The following is a 23,374-nucleotide window of genomic DNA, read 5'->3' on the forward strand; positions in this document are numbered from 1 at the left end:
CATTATGGGGCACAGAGTGTAGATAAATGAGAAAAAAATATAACTTTAACAACTGTAGCATCAGACTGCAGCACAACTTGTGTCTGGTTAGCGTAGCTTAGCACAAAGACTGGAAACTAACTTACTGCTGTTCTTTACTTCCTGCCCCCCATCTGACTCTTGTGCATCATCAGGATCATGTGACTGCAAACCGCTTTTATGTTGTTCAAACTGTGACATTTAAATCTGTCACCACATTCCACAGATATCTTTCATATCCTCAAAAACCAAATCTTTTTGAGCTCATGTGAGTCTTCCTCTCCACATGTCCAGATATCTTTCTTAAAGGTCTTTCGGTTTCCTGACAGCTGGTGTTATCTTGGTGATGAAATGTTGATTTTGGGGGGCTTTTGAGATGCAGTTATATATTTAATAAGCTTCAGACAAAGATGTAAACCAGGTGACTGTGTTTCCAGTCTTGATGCTAGGTTAAACTAATAGTGGATTTATTCATATTTAATTTGTCAGTCAGTTTATCATCTGTTTAAATTCTTCATTATTTTAAATGCCTTCCTATTGACTTTACTCAGCTTAAGTTCACCTGCTTTTCTGTACGTTATTTTCAGTTTTAAGCCCTTGTTGACATCTCTTTCCCTTTATCCTCTAACCAAACATATCTGGTCTGGACCGTATGCATGTGCCCGTGTTTTTGTGGTAGTCTGGCACCGCCCTGGCACGCTGGCAGGAGCGGGCGCTGCGCAGAGTGTCCAGGAGTCGCGTGTGCTGGCGAGTTCTGTCCGTGTGCTGGACGGGTGCGCGACGCTCCCCTCCACCTCTGGGTGCCAGCGGATCTGAAGAGGGCCTAGTGAGAATTCGGGTCAGCACAGTGCAGCCAGGGGCCCGACGGTCGGCCCAGTAGTTATAATGATTTAATCATGCATTCTAGTTAAAGTGTTGCATTCATGCCATATGGGTAGACAGAACAGGGTCAGGATCTTTGAAATGTAAAATGTGGACTTACAAAGATGCAAATTAGCAGGATAATCACCCTGACATGTTGCTGATGAGCTGAAGAAATAAAGGCTTTTTCAAGAAGTTTTACGCGTCCCACCATTTGAGTGGACAGTTAATGGTTGCTCTTCGTTAAAATATTTTTATCCCAATATGACATGAATGCACAATAAGGATATAACTCCAGGGAGGAGAGCAGTTCACACTTAGAGACTGTAATGCTATGTGTTGGCCTTTTCATCTAAATAACTATAACTGCACTGTGTATTGCTCTTCCTTACCTGCAGCTTTAAGCCTCTTGATGGCCTTTCTGGAAGAATAAAACCAAACTCAATGAGTGATACAAACTTCTCTTTTCTTGGTTGCATGTTGCAGTTGTTTATAACCACAGGCTGTACTAGAGGTGGATTTTTAGTCTTAAGTTGAACTAAAAGCTCGGAGACACACATGATTTGCAGTTATGAGTATTTTTCTTTATTGACAATAATTAATTTGGACTTATGGTTGTTATTTATATTTGGCGTGGCTGTTCTGGGATCGCCCTTCCCTTCCACAAGCCTACGTGGAAAGCATCAAGCAGGAACAGCACACGTTTCTGCATTTCCTGTGCCAACAAGGAAAGCCTGAGGCAGGGAAAGAAGCAGCTAAAAACCCAGCCTAGAGGAGGCATCAGTGACAACAGAATGAAATTGATGAAGTCAGATGTAGCATAAAGGAGTAGCTGGGGTGGAGGAGGGTTGCGAAAAGCAACTTGCAGAAGGAGGAGAAAAACGCAGCCAGACTAGAGGGACTTAACTATGGCAGCATGAGTGCGATTAGCTATTAGTATGCTTAGAGTGAATCAGCTGGCCATCAGCTGATGAGGGCTTGTGTGAGATGCTGATCTCAATTATATGGCAGCACTTGACACTGTGGCCTGCCTGTTATTTACTGTAAGTGCGGTAGAAGCTTTTGCAATATGCACATCATAACTGCCTATGTTAATGAGTATTGTCTTGTCAAAATTTTGTGTTCTATTTTTGTTCTATTTTCTAGCAGGGAAAAATGAATACATAGGTGTATCTTGCAGACTAGGGCTGAACAATTTTGAAAAAAATCACATTAAAAAATAATTGTCTCAAATCATTAGCCTTATTGCAGAACAAGCTGTAGCATTCGTTTCTCTCCAGCTCGGTGGTCTTGTCCAAATACTGTCACCTCCCCTTCAGAATAATCCAGTTCATAAATAAAGGGCTGACAACACAACGCCCTCATCCACTTCTAAACAGTCTCTGATTATTTAATAACTGTAACCTCATTAGTGTTTGTGTTCTCTTCTAGACGGCCTGATAGAGATGGTAGCATCTATAGATAAGAGTCCATTCCTACATGTCCATCCACTCTGGTGTCTCTGTGGTGGCCTGGCTGGCTGTGCTGCCCTGTCTTTAGACAGTCTTACACCAGCGAGGCTACATCGCTGCAAATTCCTTTGCTTCACAATAGAAAGAAACAAAGCAGCCAATGACAGTTGGCAGTTAAGTTTTAATGTGTTTCCTCAAAGGATAGTTTAAGTTTATCTGATAATATTTTACAAAATTTGGGGGTTTTAATGACTCATAAATATGGTGATTTTTGGAATTTCTACAAGGGACTGCTTCAGCAGGCAGCAGTAAAATGGACTACATAATCCTTAGAGATACAACAGAAAGTTCTTGTTTTTACAACTAAACTAATAAAGTTAGTCACTAGAACACAAACTATTAAATCAAGGTAACAGAAGAGTTTTTGTCACTGGAGCTTGCTGGTTTTTGAAAGGCAGGTAGATGTTGCTTCCAGACTTGGGATGCAACTACATAGAGAGGGGTAGCCACTCCCCCTTAAAAAAATGTAAAGCCTGATCTGTAATTTTGCATCAAACCTACACCATAACATATGACATACAGTGCATTCTAAAAGTATTCTGACCCTTTCAGGCATGATTTGGAATGGCCTCACAGCTGATACTGATATCAGAGCAAAACACAAGCCATGAGGTCAAAGGAACTGCCTGCAGAGCTCAGAGAGAGGATTGTTGACAGGTACTGATCTGGAGAAGGCTACAAAAACATTTCTGCTGCACTGAAGGTTCCCAAGAGCACAGTCAAACTGAGCAATCGGGGGCAAAGGGCCTTAGTAAGAGAGGTGACTAAGAACCTGATGGTCACTCTGACTAAGCTCCAGAGATCCTGTGTGGAGATGGGACTAATTCTAGAGGGACACCCATCACAGCAGCTCTCCATGGATCTGGGCTTTATGTCAGTGTCTAGACAGAAGTCTCTCCTCAGTGAAAAACACATAAAATCACACTTGCAAAACACTCTACATGGAAGCCAAGTGGGGTCTGCCAAGGCTGATGAAATCTAGTGGGGAAGTTCCAAGATATTTCAAACCTATCAGGCATGCATTTGGACTAGAAAATCACTGATTGAGAAAGTAAGGGCTGATACTGATGTGTTTTCCAGTACTTCCTTTGGTATTAGACTCCCACCATGCTGACATTTTCTCTCATGTTTGACCATGGAAAAAAGCAGTTTGTCCTACTGGTGACCTCATCTGCCCAGTAAAATATCTCTTCTTTGATCCTGTTGGGTTTGCTACATGCCAGTGATTGGACACAACAGATAAAGATCAGCTGTTGATATTGGTTCATGCCACATTATTTGCCAGTGGTCAGTGTTTGTAAACAGGGCTTATACTGGCCCATGCTGAACACTGATTCATTGATGCATCCCTAATTTAGACTCTTAAAATACGTAAAAATAATTATCATGGGTAAAGAAATACTAGAATTCCCCTTTTTAAAAAAGTGTTGGGAGACAAGTACAGAGTGTACATAAATGTAGCCTCTGACGTTGGCTGTGGATCGGTGGGTAACAGAGGGTCTGGACGCTCGCCTTTGTCCACCATTCACTGTCAGCTTTCATTACAGCCTCCCTCCAGACAGCAGAGAGTGTGTGCCCTCACATTATGTGAGTGTGTTGGTGGTGAAGGAGAGCGAGTGTGTCAAAGAGACTGAAGAGATTAATCACACACTCATGATGTAACGGTGGAGCGTCCAACAGAGGGGAGAGTGTTTGTGTTGGCGTGCCGCTCATACTTCTGCCCTCTTGGAGAGCACTCAACACACACATTGACACACACTTGCAGGCATATGTGGAAGTGCTGTGACACACACTCACACAAACACAGCCACAGTGGGAGCGAGCTTTGGCTGGTGTCCCTCTCCAGCCAGGCCTCAGGGAGTGTTGTTAACTGGGCATTCCCTCTGACAGCTGCAGAGCTCATTCCTCCCTCACACACAAATACACACTCTTTGATACACACAGTCAGAGGGCATTCCTGTGACCACATCCTGGTTTTGGCCCCAGGCCCTTTAAGAGCTCAGCCTCACGCATCACAGCTCAGTTAGGTATCATGTTTCTGTGAGTAGACTCTGTGTGTATCAACGGCTCCTCTGAGCCGATAAAACCCATCGATATTCTCCGTCCTGTTATTAGAACTAATCTTCTTTAGTTGGAGAGTCAAAACAAAGGAGTCTGAAGAGGGAATCCTCTCTGAAGTCAAGTGTTACATTCAAATGCAACAGTGAAAGAGTTATCTTATTAGACTCCTAGCTCTTGAATGGAAATTTTTGACACCTTAGCTGTTGTCCACTTATAGGTGGGCTATTTTGAAAATATGTTTTTCCTCTGCTTTCAAAAAGAATCCAAACTTAATCTCACTGGATTCTCAAAAACATCTTCATCCATATAAAAACTCAAAAATGCACTGTTGGTGCAGTAAAGAGCTCGCCATGTCAGCAGTAGTCCATCCTTCAGTGTACCCACATACAACTATAATGCCCTTCACATGGGAAATTTTCTCTCCGTTCCTCTTCAATAAAAATTTTTAAAGTTGTCCTTCCAACCAGAGCCAGTCTCACCTAAAACCTCCAACAGCGGTGGAGTTTTGACTGTTAACCAATGGTTGTCTAGCAGTTAGTTGTTCATTTGTTACCTAGCAAGTATGGCAACTTTTGTATGCTTTATTTAAGTGTTTTCAGTGTTTTTCATGTGAGTATCTGTCAATGCAAACCAATGATTAAGTAATGAGCCAAGGTTGTAAAATTGTATTATTTCAAAATGTTGCAATATTGATACTTCTTAATGCCATGTGTTTAAAGTAGGGTTGTCAAGATTAATCTCATTAAGCGAGATTAATTCAGGACCATAATTAGCTTTTTGTGGTTAATCTCATGCTTTATTGTCCCTTTTAGCACACTTTGTTAAAGCCATGTCAGCATCTTTCTGCTGCCACAGTGATGTTAAAAAGGCCACCACTGCTCCTCAGAGTCTTCCTTCACTTTAAAAACTCACAGACAGCTCAGTGGACAAGCCAGACGTCATCTAAACCTTAAACATTTACCTTTATTTTGTTCCCTTATTTCCTTTGAGATCCATAACAAGTTCTTTTTCTAAGGTTAAATTTATCTTCTATCTACAAATATAATCAGGTCTGTGTCTAACAGGATGTCAATTTCTTAATTTTAAGAAGTTAGAAAGTGTGGCTGGATAGCCCAGTGGTTTATATCGCTGTCTTTGGTACAGGATATTGGGAGTAGCTATAAGTCCATAATGATACAAAAACAGTTTGAAATGCAAAATAGCAGAACATGAAAATGTGATCAAAAGTATGCGATTAATCACAATAAATTCTGAGATCAGTTGTGATGCTATAATTATTTGACAGCCCTAGTTTTAAGACAGAGAAATCTTGTTATTTTCAGAATTCCTTGTACTGAAATCAAGGGCTGAACATTTTGGGAAAATAATTGTTTTTTTCTCCAATATTTTATTTGCAATTTGACACGCAATTATGTTTAAGTTCCTTGTTTTATGTATGTAGGATGGCATGACATGATTCATGAATCAGTATAAATTACATATCTTTACTAATCTACTTTGACCACAGTAGTAGATTTTCTGATTTGTTTAACTTAGAGCCTTGTAGAAATCATCATGACGACTAGGACTGAACCATTTTTTAAAAAAATATCTGTGATTATTTTGACTCAAATAACAAAAATAAGAAAATAAAGTATTTTAGTAAAAAAAAAAGATGCTTTAATGTTTGCATGTTTAGAGCATTTGAAAATGGCAGTCGGACAGATATTGATTTTATCTCAATTTTGATTAATTTCCCAGCCTTACTGAAAACTACTAAACCTTCTATCTATTGGTGCTGGTTTTGCTCACTGGGATGACCAAGTCCCAACATGCAGAGGCTATAGTCCTCAGCTGAAGCTTTTAAATCTTGACCTATTTTAAAATACAATGGCAACAGTGAAAGCTAAATTCATCAAAACTGTACATGCTTTGCTTTGGTTAGTGAAATGTTGCAACTGTATTTTTGTACGAGTTTACCTGCAAGATTTGATGATTTAACACAAGAGATTATCCAATTTTTGGTATTTCTCGTTTTCTTGGCGTGGCATCCAAGCAGGCATTTATTGTTAAGGTTTAGAAGTATGGTATCAAACATACCAAACTCCCCATGACATCCTCCATCCTGATGTATGTCAGACTAAATAAAACAAAGCTGAAAACAAGAGCCAAAGTGTTTTTCCCTACTAAGGTCTTTACAGATGATCAGTTTAGTTCAGGAATTTGAACGTCTGATAAATGTAAGTAGAAATAAATCTGTTGGTATGGTGTGGGATATATTTGGAAAGAGGAGGAAAAATCTGCAAAGCTCATGGGTTTCAGAAATATATTTATCATAAAAAACAGTCTCTTAAAAATGGTACACCGGGTTTAGCTTAGTTACATAATGCTTCCTGACACGAGTGGGTCCTCAGATTCCATTTTTGTATCATTTATTGTAAATTACTTCATAAATTCATGCTAATTTGGTGCCATTTTTAAGCCTGAGGAAGTCCTGCTTTGCTTGAAGCTTGTCGTCGCCCATCTTAGATCAGATAAAGCCAATGGAGAACAAAATCACTGGTAACCTCTTTGATGTTGGATAATCTCATCCATGTAATGCTGCTGTTTCATGCTGTTATGAGTCTCACAGAAGCTTTTAGGTGTTCATTTTAAGGCCTGCTTTGCTGAAAGATTTCTTTCACAGCTGATCACATTTCTCCTCATATGCCTTAGTTTAACACTAACTGTATATGAAAACGTAATACAATCGCTTACCCTTTTATTCTTTTTTGCCCTCCATCTATCTGTTTTCTCTTCTCCTGGACCTCCCTGGTTTCCTCCTCTCCTCCTGTTTTTTTCTGCAGTCCCTTATCTTTGACGAGGTGGACCTGTCGGACGCCAGTGTTGCAGAGTCAAGCACAAAGAATGTCAACAACAGCTTCACGGTGAGTGTAATCTGCAGACATGACCATCACAGAGGATAACACACACATACACACACCTAAGTGTGGAAATCGTGAGGAGGATCTATTGCAAAGCAGAATTACAAAAACATGATGGGGATATTTAACCAGAAAATGTTCATCTCCAAGAAATGGGGTATATTTTACATCCATCTTAAAAGTAGGGACAGGTCCATGCTTCTTTTAACAACAGTGTGTAAATGTCTGGGAATTAAGGACACCAGTTGCTGGAGTTTTGGAGAGGAATGTTGTCCCATTCTTGATGCTCCAGTTTTATATTGGTGAAAGTTCAGGGCCTGGACTCTTGTACTATGAAGCCGTGCTGTTGTGATGGATGTGGTATGTGGTTTAGCATTGTCTCGCTGAAATAGTCAAGGCCTTCCCTGAAAAAGACACTGTCTGGATGGGAGCATATGTTGCTCTAAAACCTCTGTCTACTTTTCAGCATTGATAGTGTCTTTCCAGATGTGTCAGCTATCCACACCAGTGGCGCTAATGCAACCCCATACCATCAGAGATGCAGGCTTTAGAACTGAGCCAGGATAACAAGCTGGATGGTCCCTCTCCCCTTTAGTCCACAGTACACAGCATCTGAGGTTTTCCAAAAAGAATTAAAAATTTCATGTGACCCCAGAACAGTTTTCCATTTATCCTCAGTCCATTTTAAATGAGCTTTGGCCCAGAGAACTCACCACTTGCTCGTAGAGATTTCTCCAGATTCTCTAAATCTTTTGATGATGTTATGGAGTGTAGATGATGGAATATTCAAAGTCTTCATGATTTTTTCTGAAATTGCTCCACAATTTTTAGACACAGTTTTTGCAGATTAGTGAACCTCTGTCCATCTTTATTTTTGAGTGACTCTGCCTCTCTGAAATGCTCCTTTAATACCCAGACATGTTACTGACCGGAGAAAAATATATCTGAATGCAAAGGCCCGGATTGTACCAGAGATGCTTTTTTCAGAGACTGAAACATGCAAAATTAGGGCTCTAGTTAAAAAATAAAGATGCTCTCTTAAAATAGATCTTAGACAAGTGTCATCAAATCCCATTGTGTCCCCACTGACTCCCATTGCATGTGTATTTTTAGCAGGTAGTTTCAGTCCTCACATCTTTAATGAATTTACCTGGAGGTGCATCACGATTCACAAGAAAACAGCCTTATCCTTCAGGAGTAATGATTCACCTGCTCCTCATGTTTTTGTCACATGCAGCTCATCATAGCAGAGAGAAGGAGATGATGTTCCTGTGAATGGATGTGGGAGGAGGAGGAGGAGGAAGGAAAACGAGCATTACGAGGATGAAAACAGACAGTGAAAGAGCTTGTAGTGCACTGTCCTTTCTATAAATGTCTCTCCTCTCCGCGGGTGCTGCTATAATAAGAAACAAGAGGGAGGAGGAGGTGGGCAGGAGAACAGTGCCCAGAGGAGAGAGTGCAGCTATTTTTAGCAGCTCCTTGAAACGCTTCAGTGAGTGCCTGGGATGGCTTAATGTCTGCCATATTCATAAATAAGATTACGTGTGCCTGCTGCATGTGTGTGCAGCATGTGCGTACAGTCGTGACTTTTGTTTGAGCATCCCACTGAGATGGAGAGGAAGGAGGGGATGCTGAAGGAGGACAGAATGAGGATGCAAAGAGGGAAGTGAGGACAAAGAGAGATCTATTTGCATCAGAAGGTAAAAGAAAGTTTGACAGAAAAAGAGCAGAAAGAATGAATGAGTAATTGATGATGTAGCGCTGTTGAAGGCCATGTTTATGATGATCCACTGAAAATGAAATTGGTTTTATTGTCAGTTCCAAAAATAGTTCTTTATTTAGATGACAGACAAGGCTTACATGTGGACATTTGTGTGGAAGGATGACAAGATAGAGTTACTATGACCCTAAAATACAACTCATGAAATGTCATGATGAGAATTAGTATAAAGCTTTTGCTTTTAAAGTAACTGCACGTTTGCACTAAAGAGCCCGTCAGGCACCCAACATGCTATCATCTTGTAAACAGCCAAAATGCAACAGACCGTAAGTGTTTTTAGGCTTAAATTGTTAACATGCAAACATGGCCTAAGATGGTATCCCGCAGGGGTCTATATCGGGTCCTATTTTATTTCGCTGGAATGAAGAAGAAGCTGAGAGAGGCAGGAATCAAACATGGCCTTCTTTTCCCAGCACAACTGATCCTTACGTTTAAAGGCAAGCAGAAAACATTTCAGGAGCCAGCAGATGCCGAAGCCTTTATCGACAGGTTCGTTACAACAGCTGCTACTCTGTGATGGGACAGAATAGCCGAATTTAGAATTTTGTTCGGTGGATACTGTTTAAGCAAGTGTTTTGGAACATATGAGGATGGGCGGGGCAGTTTCTTAAGTCCGTCGGTAAGATGGGGTCGTTTATTTGTAAAATTGGAAAAGTATAAATAAAATTAAAAAAAAAAAAAAACTCTTTAATGTCAAAGTGAAAACAAATTTCTATAAACTAATGAGAATTAAATAAAAAGACTCAGTGATTTTCTTCTCAAGGTTTAACACGGATGGTGTAAAATTAACTGTTACACTCAGGCTGCTCACCACCAAAAATGGCAGCAGACATAAATAACAATAAAAAAAATAGCATACTGTAATTTTTCAACTGTTTTTACATCATTTTTTTCATTAAACTCAGAACTGACAATAACTATCAAATATGAATTATTATTTTGAATATTTAAATTACTATATGTAAATTGGATCTCTTCAAAGGGGACTATTACAGCCTTATATGTGAATGATTCAATGTTTTATTTTATTTAAAGATTTTAATAAGTTGTTATAATAGTGCACTTATGGGAAACAAGTAAAAGGCAAGCCATTTCTACTCTTGCCAAATATTATAAAATGGCTGAAATTTGGTGATGAACAGGAAACACTTAAAGGAAACACTCCAGAATTAAAGCCTAATTTAAAAAATCCTTGATTTTTTTTTTTTGTTTTGTTTTGTTTTGTTTTGTTTTGTTTTTTTACTGTGATGGCAGGAAGATCAAAAGTCGTGGTTTTAATGGTCTTAATGGTGCAGTTTTGGTCATCAACAGCATGAGTGGATAGAGTCTACAGAGATTATTATTGATCTGTTACAGGCTCTGATTTTAAAATGTAAAAAATGTATTTAAAAAACATACATTCCAAAGGTCTATGAAATGAGTTAGTTAAAATGATCAGTTAAAATGATCAAAGAAAAAAGAAAACAAAAACAACCAAAAAGAGACGCAGAATTGCTGCAACATCATCTAAGGTTTAACCCTTGTGCCCTCCTTGGGCATTTTTGGCCATTTTTCTCAACTTTTTTTTGTTTTAATTTGTGATTATTTTGTTAATTTTACAGCTTGTGGCATGGGTTTTTACAGGAACTTTTCTTTCTAGTTAAATTTTTGAAATCCAACATGTTTCACTCTTAAGTGTCATTTATACTCAATGAATTTTGTACCCTCTGGACACCTTCGAGACAAAAATATACACATGCAAAAAAACTGCTGTTAAATCAGCATACATCAATATTTTTTTCTACTCTTTTTCATAAATCTCAACTTCAGAGTTGCTCAAAACAACCAAACATTCAATCATTTTCAAAATTTTAACCCTTTAAATGCCAGTTTGATATTTGAAATATTTTATTTTTTACTACAAAAAACACAAAAATTGAATTTTTTTCCATAAAATTCATAGTGGAATGAAGGGGCTTTGGTGCTGATCAGAGTCTTGGATAGGTCAAAGATTAGCAACACAATTGATTTGCACTTGTATGTTTTATGTAGTGTCAGCTTTAACATTATGGCACCCTCTTGACACCTTGGAGGCAAAAAGTACATGTTAAAAAAACTACCATTAAATCACCATACATCAATATTTTTTTCTACTTTTTTCATATATCTCCTTGACAACTTCAGACTTGCTCAAAACTACCAAACATTCAATAATTCACAGAATTTTAACCCTTTTAAACTTACACAAACTCTCCATAATATAAAGGGCAAAAATACAAGAATTTCGTGCATGGTCCTACAATGAGTAAATGGTTGAATCTGGTGAAATATGGTAAAAATGTCAAATTTCACCAGAGTTCTTCACATTGAAATGCTGACATTAACGAATGCATGATTTTATACTGCAATAACAGTGAGATTAAAAAATGTGGTTTTAATGGAAGCCAATGGGTGCATTTTTGCCTCGAAGATGTCAAGAGGGTATTTCTGACATTACAGAAATAAAAATACAAATGCAATCATATCAATTGTTGCTAATCTTTGACCCATCCAAGACTCTTATCACCCCCAAAGCCCCATCTTTCTACTATTAATTTTATGGAAAATAATTCACTTTGTGTGTGTTCTTTTTTTTTTTTGGTAGTGAGAAATAAAATATTTCAAATAATCAAACTGGCATTTAAATGGTTAAAATCTTGAAAATGATTTAATGTTTGGTAGTTTTGAGCAACTCTGAAGTTGTTTAAGAGATTTATGAAAAAAGTGGAAAAAAATATTGATGTATGGTGATTTAATAGCGTTTTTTTTGTACGTGTACATTTTTGCCTTTTGAGTGTACGTTAACGTTAAAGCTGGCACTCCAAAAAAAATACAAATGCAATCAAATCGATTTTGTTGCTAATCTTTGACCTATCCAAGACTCTTATCAGCATTGAAGCCCCATCGTTCTATTATTTATTATAAGAAAAATAATTCACTTTTTCTGTTTTTTAGTAAAAAATGAAATTTTCAAAGAATCAAACTGGCATTTTAAGGGTTAAAATCTCGAAAATGATTGAATATTTGTTAGATTTGAGCAGGTCTTAAGTTGTTATAGAAATCATGAAAAAAAGTAGAAAAAATATTGACATATGGTGATTTAATGTCAATTTTTCTGTACGTGTACATTTTTGCCTCAAAGGTGTCCAAAGGGTTGTAAATTTGAGGAGGGCACAAGGGTTAAGTCACAGTTCAGAAAATGTTCAGATTTTTACCTGGAAACTGAAGTTATTGAGCATGTTTTTTTTTTTTACATATAAATACCACTTTTTAAACATTGATTTTCTAAGGGAGGGAATAAAACTGGGGATCAATCTGAGTTTCTTCTTGTTTTGTAAGGAAGAAACTAAATCAACAAATGTTTGTGTCTGTCTGGATGATTTGCAGGATAAACTGTTTAATCCAAATCCCATGGTATTCAAACAGAATTAAGAGTGTGCTAAATGTATTCATAACATTTTTTAATCATTTCAGGCCATAATCCTCAACAAACACTCTGTCTTAACTGTGATGATAATGCTTGCCACTAGTACTACTACTGCCATGCAGTGTTAATTTTTTGCAGCTATTTTGAATTAAGTATTAGTCTTAAGATCGAAACCACTTTAGGTTTTAATCACATTCAGTCATTTTTAACCTTTATTGTTTGTCAGGTTTTAGTAGACAAAAAATTTATTCCAGTTTTAGTCCAAAAAAAAGTCCTTACACTTACGACTTTACTTTTATTTAAGGTAATTATTCCCTGAAGTAATTCACTAAGTTGTATTTTAGAATGAACAGAATTGTGAAACATCAATATTTATTCACTATCTATGATTTATTTGAAATGTACTGATGAAAATAAAAGCATACCTTGTATGCAGACTAGAAAGATATAGAATTCCATAAAGAGGACTCTGACAAATCTAAAAGTTTTAATCACTGTCATGCTGCTCTATGACCTGTGTAAACATCACCGAACTGATAGTGCTGATAGCACCTCATAGGAAGTGCATAGTGTTTTGATCTAGAAAATTTGAATTTGAATTTTATTTATTTGATAGGGACGATGCAGTTTAACATAGTTCCATAGAAGAGCATGAATCTGATGTGCTGCACAGAGTTTATAGCAATTGCTAGTTTCCAACTCTTGTCCCTAGTTGGGCCTTTGAGTAAACAGTTCATAAAATGTACAACAATTAACAGCAAAAAATGGCACAAGAGTTTACAGAATAACAAGACAATAAAATACATATCCACATAAAAACAACAAATTTTATATGTATGTTCTAATGTAGATCAAGTTTTCCATTGGCTGTGTCAGATTATGCTCACATACTGTAGTATAACCGGAACAATGAGTGTCGACGTTCAGCATAGACTTGTGGACATGAACCAGCAGAGGTTACTCGTAGTTTTACCTGTTCAACTTGATTTAGTCGCCTCAATGCAATTATAATTTGCAGAAATCAGATGTGAGATTATCCGCCCGAGAACATCTTTAGTCTGTAATTGATTATAGGATTTTCTTTACATGCATCATCCTCTCTGAAAATGTTAGGCTAATTGTACCGTAATACCTTCTGTGATTGGTCTCTGGTATGGGTTTCACACTCATCATTGTGTCTTGTATGAAGAAATTGCTGGGTCTTTCTTGCCCACAGTTTATACAGACCCACTGGATCTGTTTCTAACGTTCAGCCCAGCTCAGCCCAGAGCAGATGAAAAATCACAAGTTCACGCAGAAGTACGGAGAACAACACGCAGACAGCATGCTACTTTCCCTGTAGATAGATTTGCTTGTCCTCTGCTTCCTGTTTTGATGTAATGTTGATTTAGTGATGGTATAAATGATTGGCAGTCTTTACTTGGTGTTTTATTTTGAAATTGACTGCAAGTTATGTGCATTTCTCTGTCTGAATTCCTGTTTTGCTTGACCAGCTGTGCTCAGCCTAATATTGGCAGCAGCAGTATTAAAACAGACCAGGTAGCTATCTTGAGACCAAAGTGGCACTTCTGGCACTCCTGTACCCAGATTGTGGCACATGGAAAGATTGACTGGAAAGGATGCAATTTGCTCAGGAGTGCAGGCTTTAGACAGAACATTGTGCAGCTGCAGAAGAACCATGTGAATAATGCAGGTTATATAGAAGAAGAAAGAAAAATTAGTGCAGTAGTTTAATTTTTCAACCTTGATTCAACCTCGGCCAGGGAATCCCTTGAGATTTAATCTTTCTTTATAAGGCCAAACCACACGATCTCCTTCCTTATTTCTGTTGTTTACAGACTCATAAAACTATCAGCAGCTTTAACCTTCATTCTCATGGATTCATTACCTCTGCCAAGGAGGTTATGTGATCGGGAGGGTTTGTTAGTTTGTTTGTTAGCAACATAACTCAAGAACTTATGGACGGATTTTGATGAAATTTTCAGGAAATGTCATAAATGGCATAAGGAAGAACTGATTAGATTTTGGGAGTGATCCGGATCACCGTCTGGATTCATGAATTTTTAACGGATTCTTTACTATTGGGAGATAGGGCTAATGGTGGAGGTCTGCGCTCTCCGAGTGCTTTTCTAGTTATGTATGAAATGCCCCGAACCCGCTGTCTTTTTGGAGCCACGCTCTTTGGTCATAGTCCAAGCTACAAAGTCAGTTTGAACGAGAGTATTTCATTAGTTTAGATGATTTTAAAACCTTGATTAAGTATCATTCGACCAGTGTAGTCACATATTTTACTGCTGAGTGCTGCTGATTCCTTATGTGATGTGGTCTTCATTTGTTTTGCTCTGTTGCTTGGCATTGTGGGGAAATTCTTTTGCAGCTTTCTTGGCCAGGACTCCCTCATAGAAGAGATTTTTGTACCTCAATGGGAATACTCCCGGTTAAAAAGAAGAACATAAATAAAAGATGGTAAAGAAGAAAGACAGCAAGGTGAAGCAGTGGAGGAAATCCTGCAGTGATGTCACAGACTCTCCTGGGGGGGAAGAGCGGAGAAGGCGAGGGAAGAAAGGATCCAGAGGAAGAGAGAGAGAGGAGATGAAGACAGCGCTGAGCGAGAGGAAAGCAGTGAAAAAGAAAAGCAAAGGTAATGTGACATGCTCGATGGTATTCCACCTGCATCAACCCGGACACTGGCACGCACTCCAACAGGGGGGATCAGGCAGCGTCACGACTCAAAGAGAGAGAGAGGGGAGCAACTGCAGAGGAAGTATTGCAGTGCGTTGCTCAGACTGTCTCTGTTCGTGTGTCTGTCCAGCTGTTTCTGTGCGTCTGTCCGTCTGTCTGTGTGAAGAGTCGCTCCTCTGAGGATGTGCAATGCTGCTGTCGTCCTCCGTGCAGGTTAGTGCTAATTGGTCCAACTGATTGGCTCATGCTGAGATGTTAAGAGATTTGTGCTCGTTCACAGCGGAGCCCTGCAGATGTTGGCGCATGTACATGTCTGTGTGATTTCCTCCGGGGAATATTGACAGACCTGCAACATCAGGCAAATGTTGCTTCAATTAGTGGCAATAATTTCACTGTCGCTCCTTTTCTGCAGAGCATTGTGTTGCTTCGTTCATTGTATATGGAGAATTTTCCAACTAATAACTGTTTTTCAAACTGTTTTCCAATAATATACATATTCAAAAGTGCAATGATATCTAGAAAATAAGCCAAACAATGCTTAAGACTGCTTTTTAAATACAACTTTATATGTGGTTGAATGTCTTGGCATGTAGCAAATGCTTTTGAGGAGATACACAGCGAAGTTAGTCAAGTCAAAGTTATTGCAATTTTTTCCTTTTTAAAACTGAAAAATTGTTTGTTTTCAACAAGTTCATTCATGCACAATGGGCCAGCTCAAGCACAAAAGTAAAAAGTATAATGTGCAACGAGATGCACTTTCTGAACAAGTATGCTTCAAGTTGAAATAATTAAAAGGCAGTGGAATTTTAATAAAATTATGTATAGTGATACAATTCTGTTATATGGGATGAAAAAGCAACATATTTAATACATTAACCTATATTTTTATTTGTTTTTTCTTAAACATAAATGCATAGGAAACTGTGTGCTGTTTTCCTATATTAAGTCATACGATGCCTAAAACATGCATTTCATGCTTCATAAACACTGTTTTGTATGCAGCAAATTTAAACAAGAAAAAGTAATCTTTACTGGCTTTTTGTGTTAATTAAAAACTGAAAAATATTTGCTTTCTGACTTAAGTATGTGCATGCAAAATGGGCCAAAATAACTAAAAAACTACAAGATATAGTGTGTAAAAAGATGCAGTTTAAACATAAAAGAATATGCATAGATTTAACGAAATGAAAGGCAGCTGAAACTTTGTAAAGAAAGGATGTTTAGTGCTACTTGATGAGAAAAAGCATCATATTTCATACAGAATAGGATAATTGTATTCGCTTATTCTTTAACAAACAAGGATGCAAAGGGAAAAATGTGCACGTGGATGCACACGTGCCTATATGTGCTTGTAATTCGAATGTCTATAAATGCACTGACTCATACAGTAAGTGTTAAATTGCATGCATATATGTTGTTAAATGTATGTGAGCATGTTTCGTTGCTCTTCTTCAAGCCTTTGTTTGACTCATGTTGGGAGAGGCAGAGAAGCATGTGTGAATATGCGATGAGGCTGCGGCACAGAGAGCGAGAAGCACCTTGGAGTCCACGTGAGGGAGTGCTCAGCCCAACCCAGACCCTAAACCCATTACAGACTCTGCAGGGACCCCTCCCTCACTGCTCTCTGACTCACTCAGGCTTATTGGATTGGGCTCGCTCATCACTGTCAAGTTCAAACCCCAGAAATGAATCTCGAGGAAATTCAGATGGGCTTTTGATTGTGCCGTTTTAGGCAGTGCTGTTTGTTTTTTGGTGCTTGATGTGAGCAGCTATCACAGAGATGCAGACGATGTTTGAGTGAGCATGTGCATGCACATGTTTTGTCAGGAGGAGTGGACGTGATGGTTCGGTTCCGCCTCCTCTGCTGCAGGTCCCAGTGGATGCAGGATCTGTGCGCGCTGTCACAAATCCAGTGAATGTGTTTGTTGTCTGGCTGGTATCCTTCATTATGAGTTAGTCTGTTGTTTTTCTTGCCTTTCTATCACAGACTGCATACAGGATGTAAATGTGGCTTCTTTATTCTAAAAGTGGCATTAAGGCAAAAGAGCTTAAGAGCAGATCTGGTCAAATACAAGAAAAGGAAGAGTCCACTGGTTGCAACTAGAGGTTTGATTATGCAGAAGTCAAAAGGATAACAGTCCTTCTTATTTGATTGATTCCCTCCAGTGTTTTTTCACAGAATGATCCTGTTTTTGGGTGGTAGCAGTGGTAGACAGTGTCATCTTACCTTTTGACAGCATTCATCAGCAGTACGTTGTATTAAGATGCTCAAATAACATCACCATTTGAAATTCTTAACTTGAAATTGTGCGATTTTTGGAAGTGATCTGCAGGTATGAACATTAATTGTTGATGAGATTTCATATTACAACCATAATCTTAGAGTGCAGGAGGAGGACAGGATTGTATTGGCTGGAAGCAGCTGCAAAAACAGAAACAATTTTGTCTTCTGATCATCAGGAAAACTAGATAACCGTGATTTAATGATTACTGTGCCACATGCTGTGCTATGTTCTTTTTGTCCGTAGTTTTTATCATGCGGTGATTATTTCAATATTTGTTTTAATGATTTGGTCATAGAATTAGTCATTTTTGTTAATTCATTGTTATAACGTTAATTTTATTTATTCATGTTTATGTGTGTGTTTAAGTTTAATCAATCACTGGATTAAAGTAATCGAGATTAAAAATTTGTCCATAATCAAGCAGCCCTACTAAGATGCTTGATTGGAAACAAGAGACCCCCTTCTCAAACAGGGCTTTCACTGGAAAGACGTACTAGTGGACACCTCTCTTACCAGTGGATGATACTGGTTTATACTGTTCGGAAACACTAAAACTAACTGAAACTAAACTAAAAAGAAGCATTTTTGGTAAACAAAAAATTAATTAAACTAACAAACCAGCAGGAAAACTGAAAGAACTAAAATGAAATTGAAAACAAAAAGTAAAAAAAAACAACTAATGCAAATAATTGGAAACTATTATAACCTTGCTCCTTACTTCTCTCCTCACTCCAGTGTGACTTCTGTGTTTGCACACAGCGCTGCAGTTTAATGCCCCTATTTGGGCATTAAAGAGGTGTGCCTTAGTGCTAATGAGTAAAAATGTGCAAGAGATTCTAACTTACAAGGACATGGCATTCATCAACCTCAGAACAAATGAGAGAATTAGCTCAAATGGTGGGGCAGGCATCCATAGGCTAGAGCCTTGGTTTTCAACATTTTTTGCCCAAAGCACACCTGAGATCAAGCCAAAGTGTCTGAGAACACTATATCCATAAACATATAAGATAGCCTCTCTAAAACACGTTATAATAATAAGATGTTGACTTCCTGTAGTAGTAAAATAAAGTTGTACAAATACCCGTAGCACATGAAAACTTGCCTCACCACACCATTTTAAAATCACAGTTTTAAATCCTCGACGCACTAGTCTTGTGATTGAGTCCTGGTCCTGGCACTGTCTTGTGCATGATTTTCCCACTGTCTCTCCCCGTATTTCCTGTCTCTTCAATTGCCAATAATCTAAAACCATAAACAGGAGGTTTTAGAGGATACCACTGGTTGCGTCAGTAGCAAATTTCAGAAACCCTGAAGATGATATTAGTAAATGAGGCCCAGTGAGTTCTATTTCAGGTCAACTCTAACTCTCTGCCACTGTCATGGAGAGGAACTGTTGTTTTGATTGTACATAACATCCATGCCTGCTTGTGCCTGTATGAGAAATCATACTGAAGCCCACCTGGCTAAGGAAGTTAGAGCACTTCCATTGGTCAAACTGATTGTTCTTTGGGAACCCATCAGGCAGATCACCTAGTGTGAGGGCGCCCTGAGACTGGATTCTGATACCATGATCTCTCGCTTTCATCACTCAGAGACCCCGGCGCTGATCACAGAGCCGCTTCATGTTCTTGCTTGTTGTTGCACACACAGCCACACACCGATACACTGAGCGGTGAAGGTCAGTCATCGAGGGAGGTTTTCCTCTCTTGAGGGATGCCTGGAGCCATTTTTGGAAACAACTGTTCCTGTTTCCCCTAGCAACCAATCTTATCACTCCGCTGTAGCAGACACATGAACAGAGCAGCAGCAGTAGAGACAGAATGATCGATGTCCAAAGGGATCCATTTACCGCTCACACTGATCCCTGCAGGAAAAAAAACTGTTTAGTGATTAACGGCAGAGGAAAAATACCATCCTCTCTCTGCAGAGAGAAACCGAGCAACCACCACTGATTTACTCACTGTATACGCCGTGAGAGTGGTAGATTCTGATTGGTCCAAACCTGCCCTCAAGAGCACAAGGGGAGACTCTTCTAAACTCGTGTTCAGTCAATTTGGAGTCATTTTAAATAAACAGGTAAAGAATGCTAACGTGATCAGCTTCAATAATGAGGGAGAGTAGAGAAATGGAGATTAGACGTCCTCATGGCTTACAGCTATGACAGGAGTTTATTGTTTTTGCCTGGAAACTCTGTTCATTACTCGACAACAGGATATTGATTACAGGTCTTTGGACTGATTGACATCAGTGATTAAGATGATTGATCAGGGGGCTGCTTGTAAGGTTGACAATTGAAGATACTTCACAGTGTAAAAATACAGAAAAATGTTCATTCTTATTGTGATTGAACCTAAAATGATAAATACAAACCACTGAAAGTAATGTTGTTCCTTTAATCTTAGAAATGCTTCCAGTAGGATGTGTTGTTGATTTGTAGCATTTTCATTATCTCTGTACTTTGCTCCATTCAGCTTTCCCTAAACCCTGACTAGTCTCCCCTGCTGCTGAGAAACAACCCCACAGCATGATGCTGCCACCACCATGCTTCACTTTTGGGATGGTATTGGGTATTGGTATTTAATGATGCCTTTATAAATAGACTTTGAGGAATCACATCCTTTGCCATCTAAATCTCCTCCTCCTACAAGGTGCTGATCTTACAGGAGGTTTTTATGTCATTACACCTTCAGCTGATTTTATTCATAAAGGTGTTTTCTCAGCTTTCTCTTGTTGCACCCTTTTTACACCTCTGACACAACGCCTCCTTACGTAATGTTTCCATTAAAATTACACCCTGCTGCTGCTTGAATCTTTATAGATGCATGTGTAGGCGCAGTATTAGGGATTGCACTGGCTGAGAAGTGTCTTTATTACAATAAATTTCCAAGCGTTGGCATCATGAGGCTGTTAACTTTATTGTAAGCTCATGTCTGTAGCAGTCATGCAGAAGGAAAGCATTATTACAGCAGATTTATCTTTTAAAACACCAAAATAAGCTATAATTAATTTGCACATGTTTGCTCCCAGAGTGATGCATGGTTTTGTTTTGCACCGGCTGTTTTCCACACCTTCTGAAATCCTGTGGGGCTGCTGGTCTAAACATGCCGGTGTACACAGGAAGGATGGGGAATCCTCTGAGGATGAGGAGGGATTGATGTCCTTCCCATTTTTCCCTTTTCTAGCTTATTTTTGTCCTCCATAATGGATGTTTATCAAGTCTGCAGGATGCATGGGTTGCATGGTTGAATAGCTATCTAAAACAGAGTCATCATGATACCAGAATTGTGATATAATTCTTGTAAATCACTTAAGTAAAACATTAATGTCTCATACACTGCAAAAATCAATACCTGTTTCATTAACACAGCAATAACAGTAGGAGTCCTAAAAATGCCAAAAACATACTTTTTATGCCCCTAATATTGGATATTTTACTGCTTTTTAAAAATGAATATCTAAAGAAAAATCCTGCACATTTGTACAGAGACACTGCTTTCCACTGGTGCTGGCTGCCAAATAAATACCTGACAAATTACAGCCAGCTACTTTCCTGTAGTTGGTTTGATAAAATAGTCAACCAGGTAGTCACAACTTAATTTTCCCCAACATTTAGAAGCAATCGCCTTTGCTCAAATCAATACATTCTGAGAAAGGCACCCATCCATCTGTCATCCATACCCCTCAGTGTATGAGTGAATGTCCAAGCGCTCCTTGCAGAGTAATCACTAATCAATAGGCAGACAAAGGAGAGCAATGTTAGAGGACTCTTTGTCTTTGTCTCTTAGTCTGAAATCCTTTATGATCACTTCCCAACAAAAACTTTTCTTGCAGTCACAGAAATCTCTTTATCATCTGAACTTTAACTGAGGACTCAGAAAATGGTCTCATTACTTTGAATGTCCCTCACACTCGCTCTCTCCTTACAGTTTCAGTTAGTGTCTGATATAACTGAAGCCTCTGCCCTGCAGATATTTACTTCATGAAGTTTCTTTTGCTGCATCCAACTACAGAAATAGAAAATATAGAAACAGTATAAAATTATAACGCCCACTTGCTTGTTTAGCATCTCATGGAAAAAAGTTGTGTTTGCTTTAGTGTTTAAAAATTAGAAGCCATACTTTGATATCATTAAAAAGGTAAACCTAAAGGAAATTAAAGGAATACAAAGAGCATCTTTGGCTAAAAAGATTAATGTTATAGCCACAGCCTCATAATAAATATTGTACCACAATACATGTTGAATTGGGATAATAGATATGTCAACAAAGATATCAGAGCAGTTGTTCTTTAATGACGCTTTTATCAGTGTCATTGTTTGTTAGGATGGCACAGACTAACCCGGTGAGCCTAGCTGTATGTTGAAGAAACCCAACATAATCCAGTGTCTTTCTTTGAATCTTGCTGGCAGTAGATAGACACTATAATCCATGTCAGTGTGAGTACCAACTGTAACTTGGTTTAGTGTGAGGTTTTTTGGTGTTTTAACGCTTGAACATTTTTCCAGATTCACTGGATGTGAAATGATACAATGATTGGTGGTATCAAAACATACTCAAGTTGAAAAAAAAAAGAATATGTGTAGCTCTCCAATTATATATCAAACAAAAGCTGCTCCAAAAGAAAGGGATAAATCAGTCACACATGCATGTGTGATGTCCTGCTCAAAACTTTCATATGAAGTTACTCTGCTCTCTCTTTCAGCCCGCTGACTCTCCATCTGTATAAGTTCTTTTTCGGTGTACTCCGGTTCATACACATATCCTCTTGTATCCACAGTAAAGGGCACATCATCGTGACTCGAGTTGAAATCACTCATATTATTTTTGTTTTAGCTTAGTGTGGTGTTGGTTTCCCCATAGAAGCCCGAGACCCACACAGCTGATTGGAGGATCAGTGCTGCATCGTAAATTAGTGCCTTACACGGATGGGTTTTTGGGAAGAATGAAGTTTTCGACACAGCGTACAGGCGAGCCAACATATTTTCTTGACCCATTTTTACATAAAACTTGTTAAACTACACGGATAAAACGTTCCCATCCATAGCCATTATGCCCTGGACCTCCCTGAGCTAGTGATAACCACAGAAGCAACTTTCACAGAAATCACTGGAGGCTAATGCCAATACTATAGCCAATCACCTCATATGACTCAATTTCAAAAATCCCAAAATATCCCTTTAAAGTTTAGCAAACATCCTTAATGGTGTCAAGAGCAATTCAATTGTTTTCTCCAGTAATGTGATGACATGTGATGTCTGTTTAACCTGCATAGAAATCAGATTAATCCTAAGAGAAGGAGACTAACTGCATAAATATTGATTAGTGTTATTATTGATATGTGTGTCTCTGAGGTGAACAGCATTAAAGACACAGCCTGGTAGAGAATGAGGAGATGAGAGGGCATTAATAAGTGACAGGGTGCTGAAAGGGTGCAGCATGTCTGAAGGGTTATCTACAGGGAGATGGACTTTAAACACACTCACAGGACAGGAGAGGAGGGGCGGAGGCTCTTAGCATTTACTGAGGTACTTCGCCTGTCAGCACAGATCTGCCTCAAAGCAACATGAGGAGCAACGAGGGAGAGAAAGAAAGCAGGACTAAATAAGGTGTGAGGGGACAGAGAGCTCCATTATAGCAAACAACAAAAAAACCCATGGTTATATTTATTGGTAATGAAATTGTAATTATTCAACATGATTACTCATATACCAGTGATAAACATCTTTCTGTTTGAATTTAAATTTATTTTAGAAATGTGTCATGTTGGCTTGAGGGGCAGCCACAAACAAGTAACAGATGCTGCAAGTAACATTTCATCTTTCAGGTCTG

At 38.6% G+C, this 23,374-nt stretch overlaps 1 protein-coding gene across 7 annotated transcripts in view; it reads left to right on the forward strand.

The window, feature by feature from the left end:
• dgkh (diacylglycerol kinase, eta) overlaps positions 1 to 23,374 on the forward strand; it is a 102,274-nt gene that overhangs the window by 23,942 nt on the left and 54,958 nt on the right. For 6 of the 7 annotated variants that reach the window (XM_041807142.1, XM_041807140.1, XM_041807144.1 and 3 more), the window contains exon 4: positions 7,277 to 7,357. In XM_041807142.1, coding sequence (XP_041663076.1) covers positions 7,277 to 7,357 — 81 coding nt within the window. Of the gene's footprint in view, positions 1 to 7,276; positions 7,358 to 15,376; positions 15,475 to 23,374 lie in introns of those variants that run through there. The other variant, XM_041807145.1, reaches the window with a different exon arrangement.

This window comes from Cheilinus undulatus, linkage group 15, assembly GCF_018320785.1.
Source record: "Cheilinus undulatus linkage group 15, ASM1832078v1, whole genome shotgun sequence".
Taxonomy (NCBI): Eukaryota; Metazoa; Chordata; class Actinopteri; order Labriformes; family Labridae; genus Cheilinus; species Cheilinus undulatus.